Source organism: Barbus barbus (assembly GCF_936440315.1).
Source record: "Barbus barbus genome assembly, chromosome: 43".
In the NCBI taxonomy this organism is placed as follows: Eukaryota; Metazoa; Chordata; class Actinopteri; order Cypriniformes; family Cyprinidae; genus Barbus; species Barbus barbus.
This window is the reverse complement of record NC_136721.1, coordinates 4372127-4393405: the sequence shown is the minus strand read 5'-3', so window position 1 is coordinate 4393405 and position 21279 is coordinate 4372127. Positions and strand designations below refer to the sequence as shown.

At 36.3% G+C, this 21279-nt stretch overlaps 1 protein-coding gene across 1 annotated transcript in view; it reads left to right on the top strand.

Annotated features, from left to right (window-relative positions):
* LOC306862713 (clathrin interactor 1-like) overlaps positions 1–19969 on the top strand; it is a 35474-nt gene extending 15505 nt beyond the window's left edge. Inside the window, exons 3-12 of the mRNA XM_079405635.1 lie at positions 180–276; positions 663–771; positions 4010–4180; positions 6000–6180; positions 8358–8601; positions 9593–9674; positions 11072–11149; positions 16084–16349; positions 17850–18024; positions 18215–19969. Of these exons, the coding sequence (XP_079261761.1) occupies positions 180–276; positions 663–771; positions 4010–4180; positions 6000–6180; positions 8358–8601; positions 9593–9674; positions 11072–11149; positions 16084–16349; positions 17850–18024; positions 18215–18564 (1753 nt within the window). The 3' untranslated portion in view covers positions 18565–19969. The remainder of the gene's footprint in view (positions 1–179; positions 277–662; positions 772–4009; positions 4181–5999; positions 6181–8357; positions 8602–9592; positions 9675–11071; positions 11150–16083; positions 16350–17849; positions 18025–18214) is intronic.
* The last annotated feature ends 1310 nt before the right edge of the window (positions 19970–21279 follow it).

The window sequence follows — 21279 nt, the reverse complement described above, 5'->3', positions numbered from 1 at the left end:
CTCATTTAACATCTGGTTACAAAACCTTATATTCCTACTGGAATTAGTTTTTGTGTTCTGATTGTTAATACATTCCTAAAGGATTATACCTTATAATTTAACATAATACAAGGTTTAAAAACATTATCCATTTAGTATAAAGTCATTGTACATAATGCGACTAATCTACCTTACTGCAGATCCACATTTATGTACGAGCAGTTTCCTGAAGTTATGAACATGCTTTGGATTAGAATGCTGAAAGACAACAAGAAGAACTGGAGAAGAGTTTACAAGGTACATTGCACTGCTCATATTTTCACCTTCAAATGAGACACCATTTCTAAAATGAAGTGTACGCTTCATACACAATGTTTAGGCAAAGTCATTGGCCGTGCCTATATACAGGGGTGTCGCTGGGAATTCTGTGCACTGACTTTGCTGCGATCGCAAAATCACGTTCAGTGGGGTGTCGCAATGGGCCCCCCCCCCTCTCACTAAGGGCCCCTGTTACTCTTTTCCACTATTACGCCCTTTACGATGCCCCTGCCTATATATCAGTCTATTGCTAATTTTAATTCATTTCTTCTGTGTGGTTTGAAATGTGCTTCGTTTTAAATAGTCCAGTGTAGCTGTGTTTGTTTTGGAAATATCCATAATAATGCCGTCTTCCATGTGTGCAGGCCTTATTGCTATTAGCGTACCTCATCAGAAACGGGTCAGAGCGGGTGGTCACCAGCGCCAGAGAACATATCTACGACCTGCGCTCTTTGGAAAATTATCATTTTGTAGGTAAGTTTAAATTTGAGCTTTTTGGCCTGAAAACATTGATTTGTTTATCAAAACTCAAATATACCCAAGTAATACTTTCCCAGGAGTCAAGTCACCTTTATTTATATAGCGCTTTTGACAATACAGATAGTGTTAAAGCACTTAACAGTATCAAATTGGAGGATAGAGTGTTAGTAATGTATAAAAATAAGATTAAACACTCAATTTTCAGTTAAGGCATTTCATTATTGAATTCAGAGATGTCATTGTCTAGATCAGTTTAGTTTAAATAGTATCTGCGAAATCAAATTGACGATAATCGCTAGAAATTAAGTGTCCCCAACTGAGCAAGCCAGAGGCCACAGCGGCAAGGAACCAAAACTCCCTCTGTGACAGAATGGAGAAAAAAAACCTTGGGAGAAACCAGGTTCAGTTGGGGGGCCAGTTCTCCTCTGGCCAGGAGATAATTGTTTATTTATTGTTTACTTATTGTTTTAATACAAATTTTAAATGTATAAATGTATTTATTTCTATTTTATATTGTTGCAATTTCTAACAATAATAGTTTTATGTAGATGGGTATTTTATTATATTTTTAGTTATTTTCTTTTATTTTTAGTTTTATTGTATTTAAGTCGAGGTCTTCACTGGGGATATGTCCCTGGGGCTCATCCAGGTGTCCCGGCCTGTGCTGACGATCAGGGAGACATCATCTCCCGGCGCCGATCCACCATCTGATCCGGACACGGACTGAGAAACAGAATAAGAAAGAAACAGACAAATATTAGCGTAGATGCCATTCTTCTTACGATGTAACGAGTACATTGTGTGTTATGGGGAGTGTTCCCGGTTCCGGTTGATCTAATTAATGCAGCCTAACTATCCTTTAATGGATTTGATTAATAGAAGTGTAGTAGTGTGTTATGTGTAAGCCAGGTTAAAGAAATGTGTCTTTAATCTAGATTTAAACTGACAGAGTGTGTCTGCCTCCCGAACAGTGTTAGGTAGATTGTTCCAGAGTTTGGGTGCTAAATAGGAAAAGGATCTGCCGCCCGCAGTCGATTTTGATATTCTAGGTATTATCAAAACGGCCAGAGTTTTGAGAACGCAGCGGATGTGGAGGACTATAATGTAATAAGAGCTCGCTCAGGTACTGAGGAGCTAAGCCATTCGGGGCTTTATAAGTAGTTAACAAGATTTAAAAATCTATACGATGTTTGATAGGGAGCCAGTGCAGTGTTGACAGAACCGGGCTAATATGGTCATACGTCCTGGTTCTAGTAAGAACTCTAGCTGCTGCATTTTGGACCAGCTATAGTTTGTTGATCAAGCGTGCAGAACAACAACACAATAAAGCTTTACAATAGTCTAAACTTGAGGTCATAAACGCATGAATTAGCATTTCTGCATTTGACGTTGAGAGCATAGGTCGCAATTTAGATATGTTTTTGAGATGGAAAAACGCAGTTTTCCAGATGCTAGAAACATGGCTTTCAAATGAAAGATTGCTATCAAACAGCACACCTAGGTTCCTAACTGATGAAGAAGAAATGACAGAGCAGCCGTCAAGTGTTAGTGTTCTAGGTTATTACATGTGGGGTTTTTAGGTCCGATAATTAACACCTGTTTTTTCAGAATTTAGCAGTAAGAAGTTACTCGTCATCCAGTTTTTTATATCGACTATGTATTCCGTTAGTTTCTCAATTTGGTGTGTTTCACCGGGCCACAAAGAAATATAGAGCTGAGTATCATCAGCATAACAGTGAAGGCTAACACCATGTCTCCTGATAATATCTCCCAAAGGTAACATGTAAAGCGTGAAAAGTAACAGCCCTAGTACTGAGCCTTGAGGTACTCCCTACAGCACTTGTGATCGATATGATACCTCTTCATTCACTGCTACAAATTGATGGCGGTCAGATAAGTACGATTTGAACCATGCTAAGGCACTCCACTAATGCCAACAAAGTGTTCTAGTCTATTCAAAAGAATGTTGTGATCGATAGTGTTGAGCACAGCGCTAAGATCCAGTAGAACTAATAAAGAGATACAGATATCAGATGATAGAAGCAGGTCATTTGTAACTCTAAGAGCAGTCTCAGTACTATGATAGGGTCTAAATCCTGACTGGAATTCCTCACAGATACCATTTTCTCTTAAGAAGGAATATAATTGTGAGGATACTACCTTTTCTAGTATCTTTGACAGAAAAGGGAGATTTGAGATCGGTCTGTAATTAACTAGATCTTTGGGGTCAAGTTGTGTTTTTTTAATGAGAGGCTTAATTACAGCCAATTTGAAGGTTTTGGGGACATATCCTAATGAAAATGATGAATTAATAATAGCCAAAAGAGGATCTATGACTTCTAGAAGCAGCTCTTTTAGTAGTTTAGATGGAATAGGGTCCAACATACATGTTGTTGGTTTAGATGATTTAACAAGTTTATACAATTCTTCCTCTCCTATAGTAGAGTGGAATTGTTCCTCAGGGGATCTATAGTCAAGCATACTGGACATAGCCTCATGCTCTTGGGTTACTCTCGGACAGTAAGACCTGGAAAGTTTATTTGTACAAACGAATGTTAATATTTCATTATGAGAAAAACAAGAAATTTAGTTTGTTAAAATTTGGAGATGTAATAAGTGTTTAAGATAAAAGTGGTAAATTCTTTCTGAAGGCACTATATCTTTAAGCTACTTTTGTGTGATAAGTGAAGGATAGAGCAGGAAAAAAATGACAGAACTTCATAGTCAGTTCTAGAGGTGTTAGTGTCTGTTTCCTTTTTGTAGTTATTTAAAGCTCTGTGCCTTGTTCTAAATATGTTTCAAAGATTCTGTGGGGTTTCAAAAGCAATTCTGTTTAATTTTTCATCATTTTACACACATTTTCAGTCATCTACTGAGACAATTCATGAAGCTGTAGCACAATAGTAGCTTTGGTTTCATTTCGGTATTCAGTCTAAAAGATTTGCCTTCACACACCAGTGTGTTTCTGAATTTGTGTTCAATAAATATTTAATTAGGAAAAAATCATTTTGCAGCCTACCAAGGCTTTCGTTCTGGCATTACCAACAGACAAAAGTTGACTACAGCACCATCTTATCTGATACAATTTTAAGTACTGAACTTTTTGTGTGGGGTCACATGCCAACATTTGATGTTTGTTTTTTTTTTTCTGTATCATGGAAGTTCATAGAAACCAGATTAAATGGGCCAAACAGTTCCTTATGACTTGACATGCTCTCTTCTATTTTGCTAGATGAAAATGGGAAGGACCAGGGCATTAACGTACGGCAGAAGGTGAAAGAAATGGTAGAGTTTGTTCAGGATGATGACCGGTTACGGGAAGAGAGGAAGAAAGCCAAGAAGAATAAAGACAAGTACATTGGAGTATCTTCTGACAGCATGGGAGGCTTCAAACAAAGTAACTGTAAGTGATCAAATGTAGCAAATTTGAATGTTTCTAAATTTGAAAGTGGATGATTTCTTCAACCACTAGTGCCACTAAATGGAACTGCGACTGTTTATCAGACATTTTCCAAATAGGTTTCACAGACATTTTTCTGTCTGCTGTTGGTTGAACAAACAGATTTTTGTGCCCCAAACTCGTGCAAACCTAAAAAACTAAACGTGAGAAATGTTATTTGCGGCATTCCTGGAAAATGGGCAAAAATATATGTCTGCCAAACTGGTTATACCTGCATCATTCATGACTTCACAGTCTGACAACTTCTTACACCAGTATACACACTATACAAAGTAATCTGCTCTAAATTAATATCAGTATACTAATATTTTCCAAGCAAACAATTCTGAGAAAGTAAAGCATGTTATGTAGAAATTGGATGTTAACCAATAAAGCGAGAGAGAGAGAGAGAGAGAGATTGCTGATGCTTTCAGGAGGAGTTTTAGTCCTTTCTGTCAGGTGCTTTTTTTATATTATTATTTCTTAATTGCTTTGTGATATTGTGGCGATTGTTCCAGTGGGTTAATTGGTAATCAAATAAACCAAGAAATTCCCTGTGGTCACAGGTCATTTTGAGGCATTATTTTAATCTCTTGAAACCGTGATTGACCCCAAAAGTGAGCTGCTTTGTCTGTATATGGTAGACATCCCACATGGATTTGTTTTAGGCCCTCTGAAGTTTTTTCGCGTAGTGAGGAACATTCCCCCTGGATTCCCTTCTTCCCACTACTGATCTTTTGATTAGAGCTGTTTTGATTTCAGGGCTATCACTTTTTCAACTTTGCTCACTGCATCATTTGGTGATGTTTATGATCAGGTTAGAAGAAATAATCAGATCTCTTCTTTTTGTATTACATGTTTTCTCTTAGAGCTGTCTAATCAAGTCAAGATGCCATGTCCCTTGTCATGTCATTAGGGAAGTTACTTGTGTGCAAAGTCAAAAGATTGTGCTTGGTTTCTGCTTTGATTTGCTGCTCAGATTTCTCCCTTTATTAGCTGTACTACACTTTCAAATTGCCAATTTACGATGGCATGCCAATGATGGATTTGTTTTGATGGAGAAAGATAAAAATACTGCAGGGTCAGAGGGGGTAGACGGCTTGATTTTAAGTTATACTTTAAGTTTGTTTAATTTTTGGTGCATGCTTTCAAAGCATTTCCATGTTAATTTAATTAAATGTTTTCCATGCTTTTCAAAGTTTGAAGTACATTTGTGTGCAAGTTCATCAAGTGGGCAAAAAATGTCTTAAATTCAGTTTTATCACATTTGAGGTAATTAAGAAATATATACTTAAATATCCTAAATGTCTTCATGTGCTGCAGTTAATACTTTATTAATGTCTTTAAACAGTGTCTTTAACATTAATTTCAGTTAATGTCTTTAGGCAATAAATATCTAACTTACAACGACCCATTCACACCAAGAACGTTAACTATAAAGTTAACTACATAGCTCCTACACCTACACACAATAACTGTATTATAAGCATGCTGCAGTTGTCGTCTACTGCTTTAAGTGCTCAAGCTTTTTGAAGCAGAATGGATTTGAATTGACTGTCAATGTTTTTATCATTCATCAGCTTCAAAAATTGTTTTGAAAGTGCCGTTTTTATTATAGTTGGACTTTGCTATTCTCATAGAATTAGAACAATTAATAAAACTTTATAGTTATCGTTATAATTATCTTCTCTGGCGTAAACAGGCCTATCGTGAATTTCAATCTGATGGTTTAAATATCTGAAACAAATTCAGCACTTAACTACTTCTGTATCCACATTCTCAGCGGGAGAACGGTTTGACCCTGAATCTAAAAGCAAATGGGACGAGGACTGGGACAAAAACAAGAGCAGCTTCCCATTCAGTGAAAAACTCGGGGAGATAAGTGACAAAATTGGAAGCACCATTGATGACACCATCAACAAATTCCGCAAGAAGGAGAGGGATGACTCGCCGGATCGTATCAGGTACGTGACTGAGTTTTCAGTTGCCACAGCATGAAAAGCTATGAAACTGAAGTAGGGGCAGATCTTTTCTTCCGTACATCTCAGTGAAAAGGTTTATCGAAAAGAAAAAAATGTAGAACGCAGGTTTGGTTCAGTCCATTTGATTGATTGAATGGAGATAGATCAGCTAAATCTGAGCCAATTGTAAGAAAGGGGTGGGGTCAGAGCCGGCCCAAGGCATAAGCGAACTAAGCGGCTGCTTAGGGCCCCGTGGCCACCAGAGGGCCCCCAAGAGTAGTCTGCATTAAAAATTACCGTTTATTTTATCTTATATTCGTGATATGTCAATGGACAGTGGTAATTATACAAAAGTTAAATATTAAATAATTAAATATTCTATGCATATAATTTGATTATTTCCATAGCGACGTGTCATGCAGGCACAATAATGATAATATGCGCGGGACGCCGCCGTGTGGATCTGTCGGATTAGAAAGTATGTGGTCAGTCAGCTGGGAGAAAAACAGAGTAAACTTTATGGTAAATGTGTAGCCTATTTGATAGGAATAAACCATGTCGTCCATTAATTGAAAGGATTATTATTGCTGCTTTCAATAGAATCATTTCAAAACATATTATTGTGTTGCCTATAGCCTATAACAAAATAAATGTCTTTTTTTTTTTTTTTTACTTAACTGAAGTGTATTTAAATGTCTGAACCCTAAAATAAACTGTATTTAGTTGAAAACACTGAACAGTTATGAAATATGAAAAGCACAGAGCGCGTCTTTCTTTTTATTGTTTCCGGAGCTCGTCTTTCTCTGGCTCAAAGGGTTAAAATCAGTGGTGTTTTGCGGGTGGAGGGGGACAAATTCAACATGGGGGTTTTGTGGCACAAATCAGAGGTGCGTTTCTCAAAACCATTGTTAGCTAACTATGGTCGTTATTTCCACTGAACTCTATTTGTAACGGCAGAACTTGCGACCTAGTTGCTTTTTGGAAATGCACCCCTGGTCAGATCAGTAAAAATTGCCATAACTTTCCATCCTGGGTATATATTTTTGTAATAAAAATAAGCTTCTCCTCATCCTACATGTTGCATCTTTGCTATTATATTCCAATATCATTATGCCTCAATTAGCTAGATATAAATTAAGAGTTGTTGTTTTATATAGATTCTCACTGTTGTGTTTAATATTTATTATAACAAAAGTATGACTTGTAATAAAAGTACAACTTCGATTAATATTTATGTTGTTAAAATAACATTCTGTTCTGTAAATGCATTGTCTGTTGGTTTATTTAGCTACTTTTCAGCACATTAAGTATGCCAATTAATACTTTAACCCCCGGTTTCTTGTTTCACAGACAAGGCTTAAGCCTAGTCCTAGACTAAAATGTAAATCTGAGCTATTTCAGCTGAAAGAAACTTGCACTGACTGATCTTAAAACATGTCAGTGCTTTTGTTTTGTCTTATGATGAACACCTGTAATGCTTTTTTTCTAAGGCATATTAATAAAAAGTACTTAAATGTCCTAATTGAACTATGGCTTAATCCTGGTTTAGTCTAAGCCCTGTCTGTGAAACCGAGCCTAAGACTTTGAATGTTAAAGTGAAAATTAACACCTGACCACTGTTGTAAGTTTGCAACTGTTGCAACTGTTGTTCAAAACCACAGAAAGGTAAAAACATGCAGGCAGACAATGGTATGATGTAAGCAACGCAGCTACAACAAACAAAACTGATAATGGGTGTGTTAGATTTATAGTGTGTGAATAATCAAGCTTTGACAATAAACAGTCATATTGGCGGCACAGAGGGGCCCCCAAATAAAATTCTGCTTAGGGCCCCATAAAGGCTTGGGCCGGCCCTGGGTGGGGTTTACACAAACTAAATGATAAGGAAAGTCTGATATACGTCACCAGAAAGAAGTTTTTTATTTCACCAGAAGATCAAGTTATGACATTTTGATTAAGAATTACAAGGTGGACAATAAGATCAAAAAACATACATTTAAAAAAAATAGATAGGATGAATTTTAATTTCATGCTGTCTTTAGTGCTTTGAAATCTACTTTAATAAATTAAACGACCTGTAGGTATATGAACTAGCACAGTTCTGCGCTGTAGTATAAACTTTCAGTAGCTAGCTAGTAGCTACTATATTATTTGTTGACTTTTGTTGCCTCTTCCTGCAGTGACAATGAGGAGGACAGAGTTTCACAGAACGGTCGTCCTGCGAAATCGGAGTTTAAGGATGACGAGGAGACCATAACAACCAAGAGTGTCCAGATCACACAGACCACAGATGCCATCACCTCCACCACCACTACCACCACCTCTACACGCAAACGCGGCGGAGTCCCGTCCAAAACGGTCGACCTGGGCGCAGCCGCTCATTACACTGGCAGCAAAAGCAGTCCAGATGCTGACAACAACAAGGTAAAATACTGCCTTCATCCAAATTCATCCTGCTGGAAATGGTGCATCATCAAATGGATGGCTGCGGTGCTAAAATAGCCAGGTTAATATTTGCCCATTTGGAGATTGTAATTGACCAATAACTGCAGTATTGTCAGTTCCACTCTAATTGTAGCTTCAACATATTTAACATTTAAATAAATAAATACATACATAAAATGTTTAAATATTGTGAAATAGGAATTAATTTAATTTGAATCATTTTAAGCATGTATCATTTGCCATCATTTTAATCATTTAATATATTGTGTAACAAATAATTGTTAAATTAAATAAATAAACATTTTAAATATTGTGTGAAAAAGCATTCATTTAATTTCAGTAATTTTAAGCATGAATCATTTCCCACCATTCAAATCATTTCTAATATATTGGTATTGTAGTTTAGTTATATACTTTATAAATATTAATTTGCATTTATCATAATAATAATAATAATCATGATGATAATAATAATAAAATCTATAAATCAAGCAGTTTCAATTTTTACATAGAGAAAAAAAGACGTTTACACAGAATTTGTAAAGTTCCACTAATTATAGCTTCAAAATATTTGTCAAAACAACATAAAAAAAAATTATAATAATAACAAACAATAAACAACAACAACAATGTTTAAATATTGTGAAAGAATTAATTGTAATAATTTTAAGCATGTATCCTTTCCCATCATTTTAAATTATTGTATAATAAATATACATACATAGTACATAAATACATGCATAAGATATAAATTAAGCAATTCACATACATTTTTACATAGAACCTGCAAAATTTGTTAAAGCAAAGTCTAAGACCACTGCAATTAAAAATAGAGCCTGCAACTTCTAAACATAAACACCCGAGTGCATCTCTACAGTCCTCTCTATGAAGTGATTAGGGTTGCAAAAGGAAGCCTGTGCTGCCTTCATGTGGTAGAAGTGAACTGCGACATTCTTCATTCTCTTTTCAGACAACAGCGAGTCAGTCATCCAGCACAGGGCTTGCAGATCTGTTGATGGTGGACTCTGGCTCTGGTCAACCTGTGTCTTCAGGTAAGACCCAATCAGTTGCATTTTCCACATTTTAACAAGTACATTTTTTCTAAGCATCACTGTTACTATTGCTTATACTTAGGGTTTGAACACCACTCAAAAACCAGTTTGAAACCCCACACCTCCTGAATGGACACCACAGCTCAATGTGGTTGGAGCATTGGTTATTGTTCATTTTTGAGCCCGATTTCCTCCATGCAGGGACTTTTGCTAAAAGTTGATGTAGCTTTTAAAGCCATACTCATGGAAGTTCTTTAGAGACATCTAAGTGCCCCAGATGAGTGTTAGTTGTGTGAGAGAGAGAAAGAACGAATAGGAGATGGGTGCACAGATGCTGCTGTCCCTCCGTATCCTGTCAGCAGCCCAACAGCTGTGCTGTGTCTGCTAGCATCAGTCAGGAGGTCAAAGCTGTTGCAGCCAGGTTCTGACAACCTAATTGTGTGTATGTGGATGGACACGTGTGTTTGTCTGTGTATCTGAATTTTAGTCACACATCCAGATCAGTTTGTCCTATGCTGTTGTCGTCACAGTAGAAAAAAAAAAGATTATAATTTTGGATATAAAACAGATTTTTGTTTTTCTGTTGTGAAGGAGAAAAAAATAGATGATAATTTTGGATATAAAACAAAGTTTTGTTTACATAATATATGTGTGTGTACTGTATATATTTATTATGTGCATATAAAAATATATATTTTTAAAATATTTACATTTATATATTTATATTCATATAATTTATATTATATATAAATATATTTAATATATAAACATAGCATTTTTCTTAAATATATACATGCATGTATGTGTATTTATACATACATGATAAATATACATCGTACACACACATATTTTGTAAACAAAAACTTTTATTTTGATGTGATTAATCACGATTAATCGGTTGACAGTACTATATATATATATATATATATGTATATGTATGTATATGTATTTTTTTTTTATAAATGCTGTTCTTTTGAACTTTATATTCATCAAAGAATCCTGAAAAAGTAATTTCCACAAAAATATTTGGCAGCACAACTTTTTTCAACATTGCTAATGAGAACAATGTTTGTTGAGCAGGAAATCCGCATATTTGAACTATTTCTGAAGGATCATGTGACACTGAAGTATTGATGCTGAAAATTCAACTTTGCATCACTGGAATAAATGACATTTGAAATATATTTAAATAAAATCTGAATCTTTTAGATTGTAATATTTCACAATATTGCTTTTTACTGAAAGTTTTTTCAAAATAAATGAAGTTTAAGTGAGCACAATAGACTTCTTTGAAAAACATTACAAACCTTACCTACCCCAGATTTTTTAACTTGTTTTGTAAGCTATGTATAGTTGCGTTCTAAAGACCATATATGTCTCATCTTAATGTTTTGCAGGTGGAAACTCCGATCTGATTGGTGACTTTGCCGACTTCTCCTCACCTGCTGCCTCTGTCAGTCTCCCGTCAGCTGCTGGTATGTGTGACCCAACTGAACAGTACACACCTGCACAAGGGCCAAATCTGTCTTTTTAGCTCATCAGACAATATCTTGCAAACTTTAAATGTCTCACTGTGAATTTTTCATGGTAAAGCATTACCATAAGTACTATTTCATCAGTAATATCACCTGTCAGTGAAGCATTGGGCTAATTCAAGGGTTTTAAACTTACGGGTGGCAGAGTTTTTAATTTTCATTACCGAGTTTTTATTTTCATTTCAAGCAAAAGTTGTATTCATATTTAAATATAAAGTCTGCATGTTCTGTGTGTCTGTGTGAATTAATGGTGCAGTTTTGTCTACTACTACGCACTACTCAAGCACGTGTGACGCTCATGGTTTAGTGTCTACCTTCTCACTATATGAGGACAAACTTCATCTCCAGAGCTGCTCTGAGAGTCACTTCATGAGCTTTTCACCGTTTGATTTGAGACAGCTATCATCAGATACACAAAGAAGCTCTAACATGTAAAAAAAAAAAAAAAAAAAGTGTGGTTTAACTTGAAAATTTGACACAGGTACTTTATAGTACTATTGTACAGTAGAATGTATTTCTCAAAGTAGAAATAATAATAGTAATAATTAAAATTAACTTTTGAATTTTTAACTTTTTTAAGAAATAAAACATTTGTTCTTCCATGTTTTCATTTTAACAATAAACCATAGTTTTGAAGCACTTTGTTTGCCATAAAAATAAGAGTAACTGTTTAATTGTAATTGTCACCATTTTTGATAATACATTTGCGTTAAATTCTAAAGCCAGAAAAATTCAAACAGACAGCATATATATATATATATATATATTAATTATTATTATTTTTTTTTTTTTATTTTTTTTTTAAATGAAACATTTAAGTCTATTATTTAAAAAAAAAAATTGAATTGTTAAAGTTGTATTAATTTTGTTCATTAGACATGCTTTGATTGTTAAAATTTAATAAAACAATTCAAATAGAATCCCCCCAAAAAATATTAAAATGTCAAAGGCTGAATTTGGGAAAATAAAACGAAATTTGGGAAACATTTTAATAATTTAATTAGGCTGTAAAAATGTCATTTTTCTTAAACGTGTAATAAATTAATGTTAAATTGTATAAGTTTAATTTTTACAGTTGGTTAGACATGCTTTTTGAATACTAAAATATAATTTAACTAAAAATAAAACAGAAAAAAAGCACAATTTGGAAAATACAAAATAAATAAATACCGTAAAACTGATTTCACAGAAGTGCTGCAGTCATTAAGATTTATTTAGTTGATGTGTCCCATTGATATGATTATTTATTCGCCTTTTTTTTCTCATTTTGTGGTGTGGAGAATAATTTTAGGCGTAGCATCTGCAGAGTTTGTCCTAACTTAGCATTTAGAAAATTATTACAGCTATTCGACACGTATTCCACTTTACAGAGAGAAATGGGCATGCTTGTGTTGACTTTTCCCATCATCCTCTTCCCTCCCTGGGCCTCGGTTCAATGTAGAGCGAGTTGCACTTTGCTGGTGGGCAGGAGGATGACAATTCTGTTAGCTTGTCTGAAATATGATTGGAGTAGCAACACACGACACAGTGAAATATTGATGAGTGACTGAGGGGTCCAGATGGAGCTGCTACCTGCTGAGTGTTATGAGCACAGACACACGTCAGCTCCCATCATCCATGCCCCATCTCCCCTGACAGAGACTCACTCCTTAAGAGCAGTGTGTGTGTACATGTGAGGATCCGGTTAGAAGTCCTCAAGAACAGCCACACAACAGTCAACCAATAACCTTGTCAGTTGGCAAATTAACACAAATGAAGAATAAACGTGTATGTAAGCATAAATACAGAGTTCAAGTAGGATTTCTGGACGTGTACTGAGAGACTGTGCTGCACAGCTGACGGACGTCCTAACAGACATCTTCAACACCTCGCTGAGCCAGGCAGTCGTCCCCACGTGTCTCAAATCCACCTCCATAATTCCAGTACCAAAGAAGTCACCCGTGTCCTGTCTAAATGACTATCGTCCCATAGCACTGACCCCAATTATGATGAAGTGCTTTGAGAGGTTAGTCATGCATCACATCAAGTCCACTCTCCCAAACACACTGGACCCATTCCAGTTTGCATACCGTCCAAACCGTTCCACGGACGATGCAATATCCACCACTCTCCACCTAGCTCTTACTCACCTGGAACAGAAAGACTCTTATGTAAGAATGCTTTTCATCGACTTCAGCTCAGCATTCAACACTATAATCCCACAACAGCTCATCCACAAACTAAACTTGCTGGGCCTTAACACATCCCTCTGTAATTGGATCCTGGACTTTTTTAACTGCAAGACCTCAGTCAGTCCGTGTCGGCAGCAACTCCTCCAGCACTACCACACTGAGCACAGGTGCCCCACAAGGCTGTGTGCTCTGCCCGCTGCTCTTCACGCTGCTTACTCACGACTGCACTGCCAAGTCCAGCTCCAACCACATCATCAAGTTTGCTGATGACACAACTGTGGTAGGCCTCATCAGCAACAACGATCAAACGCTCTACAGAGAGGAAGTGGCACAGCTGGCGAAATGGTGTGGTGCTAACAACCTGTCCCTCAATGTAAGACAAAAGAGGTTGTGATGGACTTCAGGAGAAACTCTGTTGACCACCTCCCACTGACCATCGACGGCTCAACCATGGAGAGAGTCAGCAGCACTAAATTCCTGGGGGTGCACATCTCAGAGGATCTTACCTGGACCACCAACGTCACGTCACTCAACAAGAAGGGACAACAGCGCCTCCACTTTCTCCGCCGGCTGAAAAGGGCAAGTCTCCCGCCACCCATCCTCACCACTTTCTACAGGGGCACCATTGAGAGTGTGCTGACCACCTGCATCACTGTCTGGTATGGGAACTGCAGTGCTGCTGACCGCAAGACCCTACAACGGACAGTGAACACTGCCGCAAAGATCATCGGTGCCCCTCTCCCCTCCATCCTGGATATTTTCCTTGCACGATGCTCCAGCAAGGCCTCCAGCATCGTGAAAGACCCCACCCACCCCTCCCACAACCTCTTCCAGCTCCTACCATCAGGTAGAAGTTACCGGAGTATCAAAGCTTGCTCTGTCAGATTGCTCAAAAGCTTTTTTCCCCAGGCTGTGAGAGCTCTTAACTCCAATCTCCCTGTCCCCCACCCACCCAACTCATTAATACAGTTGACAACTTTTCCTAAGTGCAATTCTGAGTGTGCTACACACAGGTGAGTGGGCTATACAAACCACCTGTAGTAATGCACTCATCCCACTATATGCACACTAGACATTTTCTATGAACACTCCCTGCTACAAAGACTCAATAAGAAAATGTTTACTTGAGCATTGCACTACAAATCTTTTTGCACTATGCGCTGCTTCCCACAAAATCTCTCTTTAATCTGCACAACAATTTAATGCACGAAATATATATTTAAAAAATATATATTTTATTTTTTTATTTTTTTGCACAATTTCATGTACAGTATATATGTAAAGTTTTTGTACAGTCTCAGTTTGCGTATGTCTAGGCAACTAGGTATAGTAGTTATAGTATTTATAGTATATGTATGGTCAGACGCTCTATTTTTTGTTTTTTGTTTTTTTATTATACTTGCATTGTTGTATGTTTATCTTATGTTTAACTAGTAAGTAGCACCGTGGTCCTGCAAGACACGACATTTCGTTCCACTATATGTCCACACATGTAGCAGAATGACAATAAAGCTCAACTTGACTTGACTTGACTTTCTGATGACAGGAACAGTTGGAAAAGATGATTCAGCTTAAGGTTTTCCCCAGTCAAACCTTGGAAATATATAAATGTCATGTGGTGCAACCAATATGCATAAACATACAAGAGACGAAAAGAAAAAAAATTAAGGTCCCCAGGGATCCTCACTATGATATCAAAGGTAACATTTTTTTTTAGTTCAGGTTGTAAAATGTTCATTCGTATGCTCAACAAGGCTACGTTTATTTGATCAAACATTCAGTAAAAATATTGTAAAAATATTACAAATTAAAAGAACTGTTTTCTGTATTAATATACATTATTATTAAATTTTTCCTGTAATGGCAAATCTGAATTTTCAGAATCATTACTCCAGTCTTCAGTATCGCATGATGCTTCAGAAATAATTCTAACATGCTGATTTGCACTTTTATCATCATCACAGTTGAAAATTGCTGTGGTGCTTAATAATTTAATTCTTTGATGAATTTATGAAAAAAAAAAAAAAAAAACGGTAATTGACTTTACATCTCGCAGTTGTTGACTTTTTTTCTCAAATTGTGTGATAAAATCGCAATTTCGAGAAAAGGTAGATGTAAACTCACAATTCAGATTTTTTTTTTTCTCGTAATTGTGTTTATATCTTGCAATTGACCATTTTAATCACAATTCTGATTTTTTTTTTTTTTTTTTTATTGTGAGAAACTCAATTGCGAGTTAAATTATTATTACTAAATTACTGTTTTCATCGTAGAATTCTCACTTTATAACGTGCAATTGCAACTTTATATCATGCAATTCTGAACTTCTATCTTGCAATACGAGTTTGTATAATGCAATTCTGAGAAAAGAAAGTCAGAATTGTAAAATATAAACTCGCAATTGCAAGAAAAATGTCAAAATTGTTAGATAAAAAGTCGCAATGATCCTTTATAAATTTTTATTTAGTGGCAGAAACGGGCTTTCCTTAGTGAACAGCATTTATTTGAAAAATGGGATTTTTGTTTTGTAACATTGTTAAAGTCTTGTCACTTTTGATCAATTTAATGCATCCTTACTGAATAAAAGTATTAATTCCCTTGGGGAAAAAAAATCTCACTGACCCAAAAGTTGAACGGTGGTATGTATGTCTTTTTTTAATTATTTTTTTTATTTAATGGTTCTCATCGATTTAATCTCCTCAGGTTCGCTGTCTACTGGTAAAGGTGAGTTTGGTGACTGGAACGCCTTCTCCTCCACCAGTCCTCCTGCTGTCAATGCTCCGTCTGCCATCCCAGATCTGTTCAGTGATGTGCCCGCTCCAGCCGCCCCCGCGCCCACATCCACCCAACCGGCTTCCGCTGACCTCTTTGACCTGATGACCCCCAACAACAGCAGCCTCAGCACATCCCAAAGCATGACCTTCAACATGTGCCCGCAGAACCCAACCACACCTCTGTCCAGATCACAGGTAAAAGTCTGTTCGGTTCGTCAGAAAGGTTTCCTAGAACAGCAGATTCACCGACCTGTATGCGCTTTGCATAGCAGGTATACATTTTGACCTCAAAGTAGGTGAGAGTTGTGCATGTGCACCTGCACTTTTTTTTGGACCATGTAATGTTCAATCATAATGAAGTAGCTCAGGGGGGTCAAACTCAGTTCCTGGAGGGCTGCAGCCCTGCAGAGTTTAGTTCCTGGAGGGCCTCCAGGAACTGAGTTTGACACCCCTGATATAACTGGACCTTCCTGAGAAACAGCAGACCTTCTGGCTGATGACGTATGCAGGACTCCAAGCATTTAGGTGACATACAAACACCTTAAAGTTTCAGGAGTGACATCTGCATTTAAATTTATAATTGTTATGAACTATGTTTTGGAAGGTTGCTTCGAAGAGCGTGTTCATGAAGTTTTATTTTTTAAGTTATATTTTAAGTGATGCTTTTAAAGCATCTTTGGGCTTGGCTTATAAAACGATATACAGTTAATAAAATTGGCAGGTTATGCCATTTTGGCTTTTTTTCAAGACAGCTTTTGAATTTAAGTTTATTATGGTCTTGTTCTTATTTGCTTTTTTCTAGCAAGATCTGGCAACACTACTGAGTTAAGATGTTCCTTGTAGCCTGTCATTACCTGCACCACTCATAAAAGAGGATTTTTTGCAAATGCTACCTGAATTTTTCAGTTAATTTGGTTATAGAATGTGGTTGTTACTCCTGTAAACTACTGAACTGTGTGAGTACAGAATATGATTAAGCACTAAAAGGTGAATTTAGCTGAAGTGTATATTAGTCGACATAAACCCACCCCTCAATTCAAGCTTATTCTTGTTTGATAATCCGTTACACTCAGAAGAAAATACAAAAGATTATTAATTAGAAGATACAGAATTTTTTTTCTGTAGATAATTATTTTCATCATTGAATGGGTTTCATGAAAATGGTGTGAATGTGGCTTGAGACAACTGAAATATTTTTTAAATGATTACACAAGTTATGTAGAGGGAGGATTTTCCCCCCTGTATCCTCATGCTAAAATCTATTGTAAATCAACATTTTAAAGATGACATTTCAGCATTTAACTCTAAGGGGAAGAATGCAGACTTTGAGACCTTTTTCACCCCCGATGGCTTTGCATCCCTGCCTCGAGAATATATGAATGCATTTTGTCCTCACAGTGAATCAGTTTGGAGTTCATATATGGGTTGAATTAAATGGATATATGTTGTTAATCCAGCTTTATTCTATTATTAGTGGTTTTATAAATCAACCAACTTTGTTTTATGAAAAGTATGAGTTGCCTAAAATATTACAATTAAAAAGTGCTGCAGTACAGTCACTGTATTGTTCAGTATTCTATTATTGCAAATCATCATTTTAAAAATTGTGCTGTAATTTGAAATTATTTCGAGTTAAATAGGGTATATTCTGTTGTAATTTATAAGAAATAATTTACTGTAATTTCCTCTTGTCAGACAATAGGCGGCCCGTTATTGCCTCAGCAGATGGGACTACAGCAGTCAGGTGGGAAGGTATCGATGCCTGCCACCTGGTCAGACCCAAGCGTGAACATCAGCCTGGATTTCCTGTCTGCAGGCCTGAACCCTCCCAAACCCACACAGCCCACACTCAACACCATGATGCAGCAAGGTTAGAAATCCCAAACAATCTATCGCATTCTAATTTTAATTTTTTTTTCTACTCTGACAATTATCTTTATGATTCAGATCAGATTGTCTTGCCTTGAGTTGATATAAGTTTGTTATTTGAGGTAATCATCAGTTACAAGCAACTGCATGTATTATCTGTTTGTGCTTTAATTATAATATTTCTCATTTAGGTGTCCAGCCACCTTTGAATATGGTCACCCAGAATTTCGCCGGAATGACACTGAATGCCCAGCCCTCGGCGGCCGCTCCCAGACCAGGAGTGAACCCCATGATGGCCGGGGGGACCATGGGCATGGGAATGCCTCCTACTATGGCGACAGGCACCATGGGAATGGGCTCTGTGGGCATCGGAGGGATGCCTATCAATCAAGGACTCGTGAGCATGAATATGATGCCCGCTGGAATAGGCCTGCAAGGTGCCCTGGGCATGCCCAGCATGGGGATTGGCCAGGGCATGAACCCCGCCATGGTGCAACCTAAACAAGATGCCTTTGCAAACTTTGGCAACTTTGGGAAATGAAGGGTGAATCACTCCAAGAGGGTTAACGGTCCAAATACACCTTCTCAATAGAAGGAGCTGCATCCAGTAAAATGGACAAAACTGACAAAACTAGTCCGTGTCACGACTCTTCAATCGTTTTTCATCATTCGTTAACAGATACTGAGAAAAAAAAAACACACAGAAGAATCTGCTTTTCTTTCATGTGGGGTTGATAATCGAAGGGTGGATTTTTTAGCATAGTATATACTTTTAAAGGAAAAAAGATGACTCTGTGCAGTTTGGTACATTTTTCCGCCGTCCGTTTCAAAACAGAAACATCATAGACTCCTTTTTTTTTCATTACGGCCCGGTTCACTTTTCAAATACGACTGATTTCAGAAATTACCTCATAATTTGCATTATTCATGCTGTGATTTAAAGGCCGCAAAGGGTTGATTTGTAAATATCTTGGTGTGCAAAATATAAATTATTTTACTCACTTCTCAGATGGTATAAGATGGAACAGTTTACCACAGGTCCTTAATATTTACTCATGTTTTTGGTTTGAATTGTTACAGTTTGTCAGATATACAGTCACTCCTTATATTCCGTTATCACTCCAGCACCTGTTATTTAGATGAATATGGTCAACTTTTTTTTCTTTTTTCTTTTAAACCGACTATATCTGTAGATATAGTTTGAGTGCTTTTGTGTAGCAAGCTGCCTGACCGTAATTTGAAGTGTGCCTGCCTGTGAAATGGCCACCTTTTAAATGAAAGTGAAAGCCATTACATTCTTGAATGATCTGGATGGGGATAGTGCTACATACGTTCATCTAATGTGTCTCGTCTTTGGCGGTAGCAGGAGTAGTGTTACACATTTCTAGTAACTACTTGAATTGGTATTTATAATGCCTCATAATAACAGTCATATCCGTTATATCCTTTTCTTGCATGTGTGTCGATTTTACAGTTTCAAGCATTGTTGCGGGTCAGTGTTAGATTTATGAAATGTCTGTCACAGGATTATATGATGGCTATGGAATCGATGAAGGCATGGTGAACCCCAAATGAAGTTGACTCGTCACTTTTTTTTGTTTTTTCCTTTCTTGACGTTTGGTTTTGTCCATTTTCTCATATGCTGCTTTACGAGGGGTCCTCCATCAGGCACTGAGGCATTATGTTCAAAACGACCAAATCTTTATTTTATTACTATTTAGATTTATTCCATAGTGGTTTAGTTTCTTATTTTAATACTTAACATACAGAGATCCTGTGAATATATACATTCGTCTAGACATGAGTGAATCGAGTAAACTCTTCTTAGTTTATGCAAATGTAAAGAGAAACATGAAATCGAGCGGCTCTTTCATTATAGTTTCGTTTCAGATTTCAGTTTTTGACTTTATTGTACTGAGAAACTTTAACATTAAATGATTTCATCAAAAGTTGGCTTTGTGACTTTAATCGTGGCTAGACTTTTAGCATTCTCATTAGTTAATAGTTGATATTGTTCCTTAAACTGTTTCTTGCTTCTCTTTTTTTCCAATTCAAAGATAGTGCCTCTATTGAAATCATGTCCATCAAAATCTAATAAAAATATAATGATGATGAGCTTTGAATTGACAGTAAAGTATCTGGTATTATGACAACTTATCTGAAATATCTTGGCATCTCCATAATCCACTTTAGAGGATGAGTTGTGCTTTAATGGAAGCGGGCTGCATTCAGTAATGTCCTGTGGCTCCCTCCAGTGTCCACACCACAATAAGTCTATTGTATCATGTTTTATATGGTTTCTAAATTATCAATGTACAAAAATGGGAGAAAAACTGTTATACAATCATTACATGCCATCTGTCCTTTGATTTGATAATTCATACATTTTTAGTAGTAAAAAGCCTTTTAGTATCATCTTCACAGGTTGTCAAATCTTTACAGATTTTTATAAAGTAAATTTATTTATTTAATGAAGCAACTTAATTTACTTTATCCATTTTTCTGAAACAAAAAACATGTATCAAACATGATCAGGCTTTTGAGGAATTTGTACATCTGTCATCACTGTTTTATTGCATTATATGTTTAGCCTCCCACAATTAAATTTCATCTTTTTAGTTATTGGGAGATAGTGACAACTGATATGTATATGCATTTTATGCAAGTAATTTACAGAAATACAGATTTTATTATTTATTATTTAAAATGTCAGGTTTTAGAAAGTTAAGAGGCCAAATTTTAGAGGGGACAACCCTGACTTGACCCCAAATGTAAGGCTGCTAAAATGTTATATTTAGATTTTATTGATATTGTATATTATTATAAATATTGTATTTATATTTATTCTAATTTTTAGGGCTTGTAATTATGCCTGACAACTTTTTTCTTAGCCTTTTTGTATGTGAATAGGACTAAACAGGCATCTACTGGTGAAATTACATTTTATTCTATATATTTTATTCACATAACACTAATCTACCTCCATTCTTTGCTCGTTTTCAAACTTGTGCACTTTAACGCATTAATTTAAAAAAACTAATATTGTGTATTATTATTTTATATACAAATATTCAGGTTTATTAGGTCATTTCAATGGCAAAAGTGGTGTCCCAATTTACCCGAATTCACCCTTTAATTTAGAGCTGAATATTTACAAAGAGTTACGAAAATACATTGAAAATATCTGCAGGTTTGTACAACTAGCTTTTTGACTGCTATCAAAACTTCCTAAGTTATATATCAAGTGAAATACAGT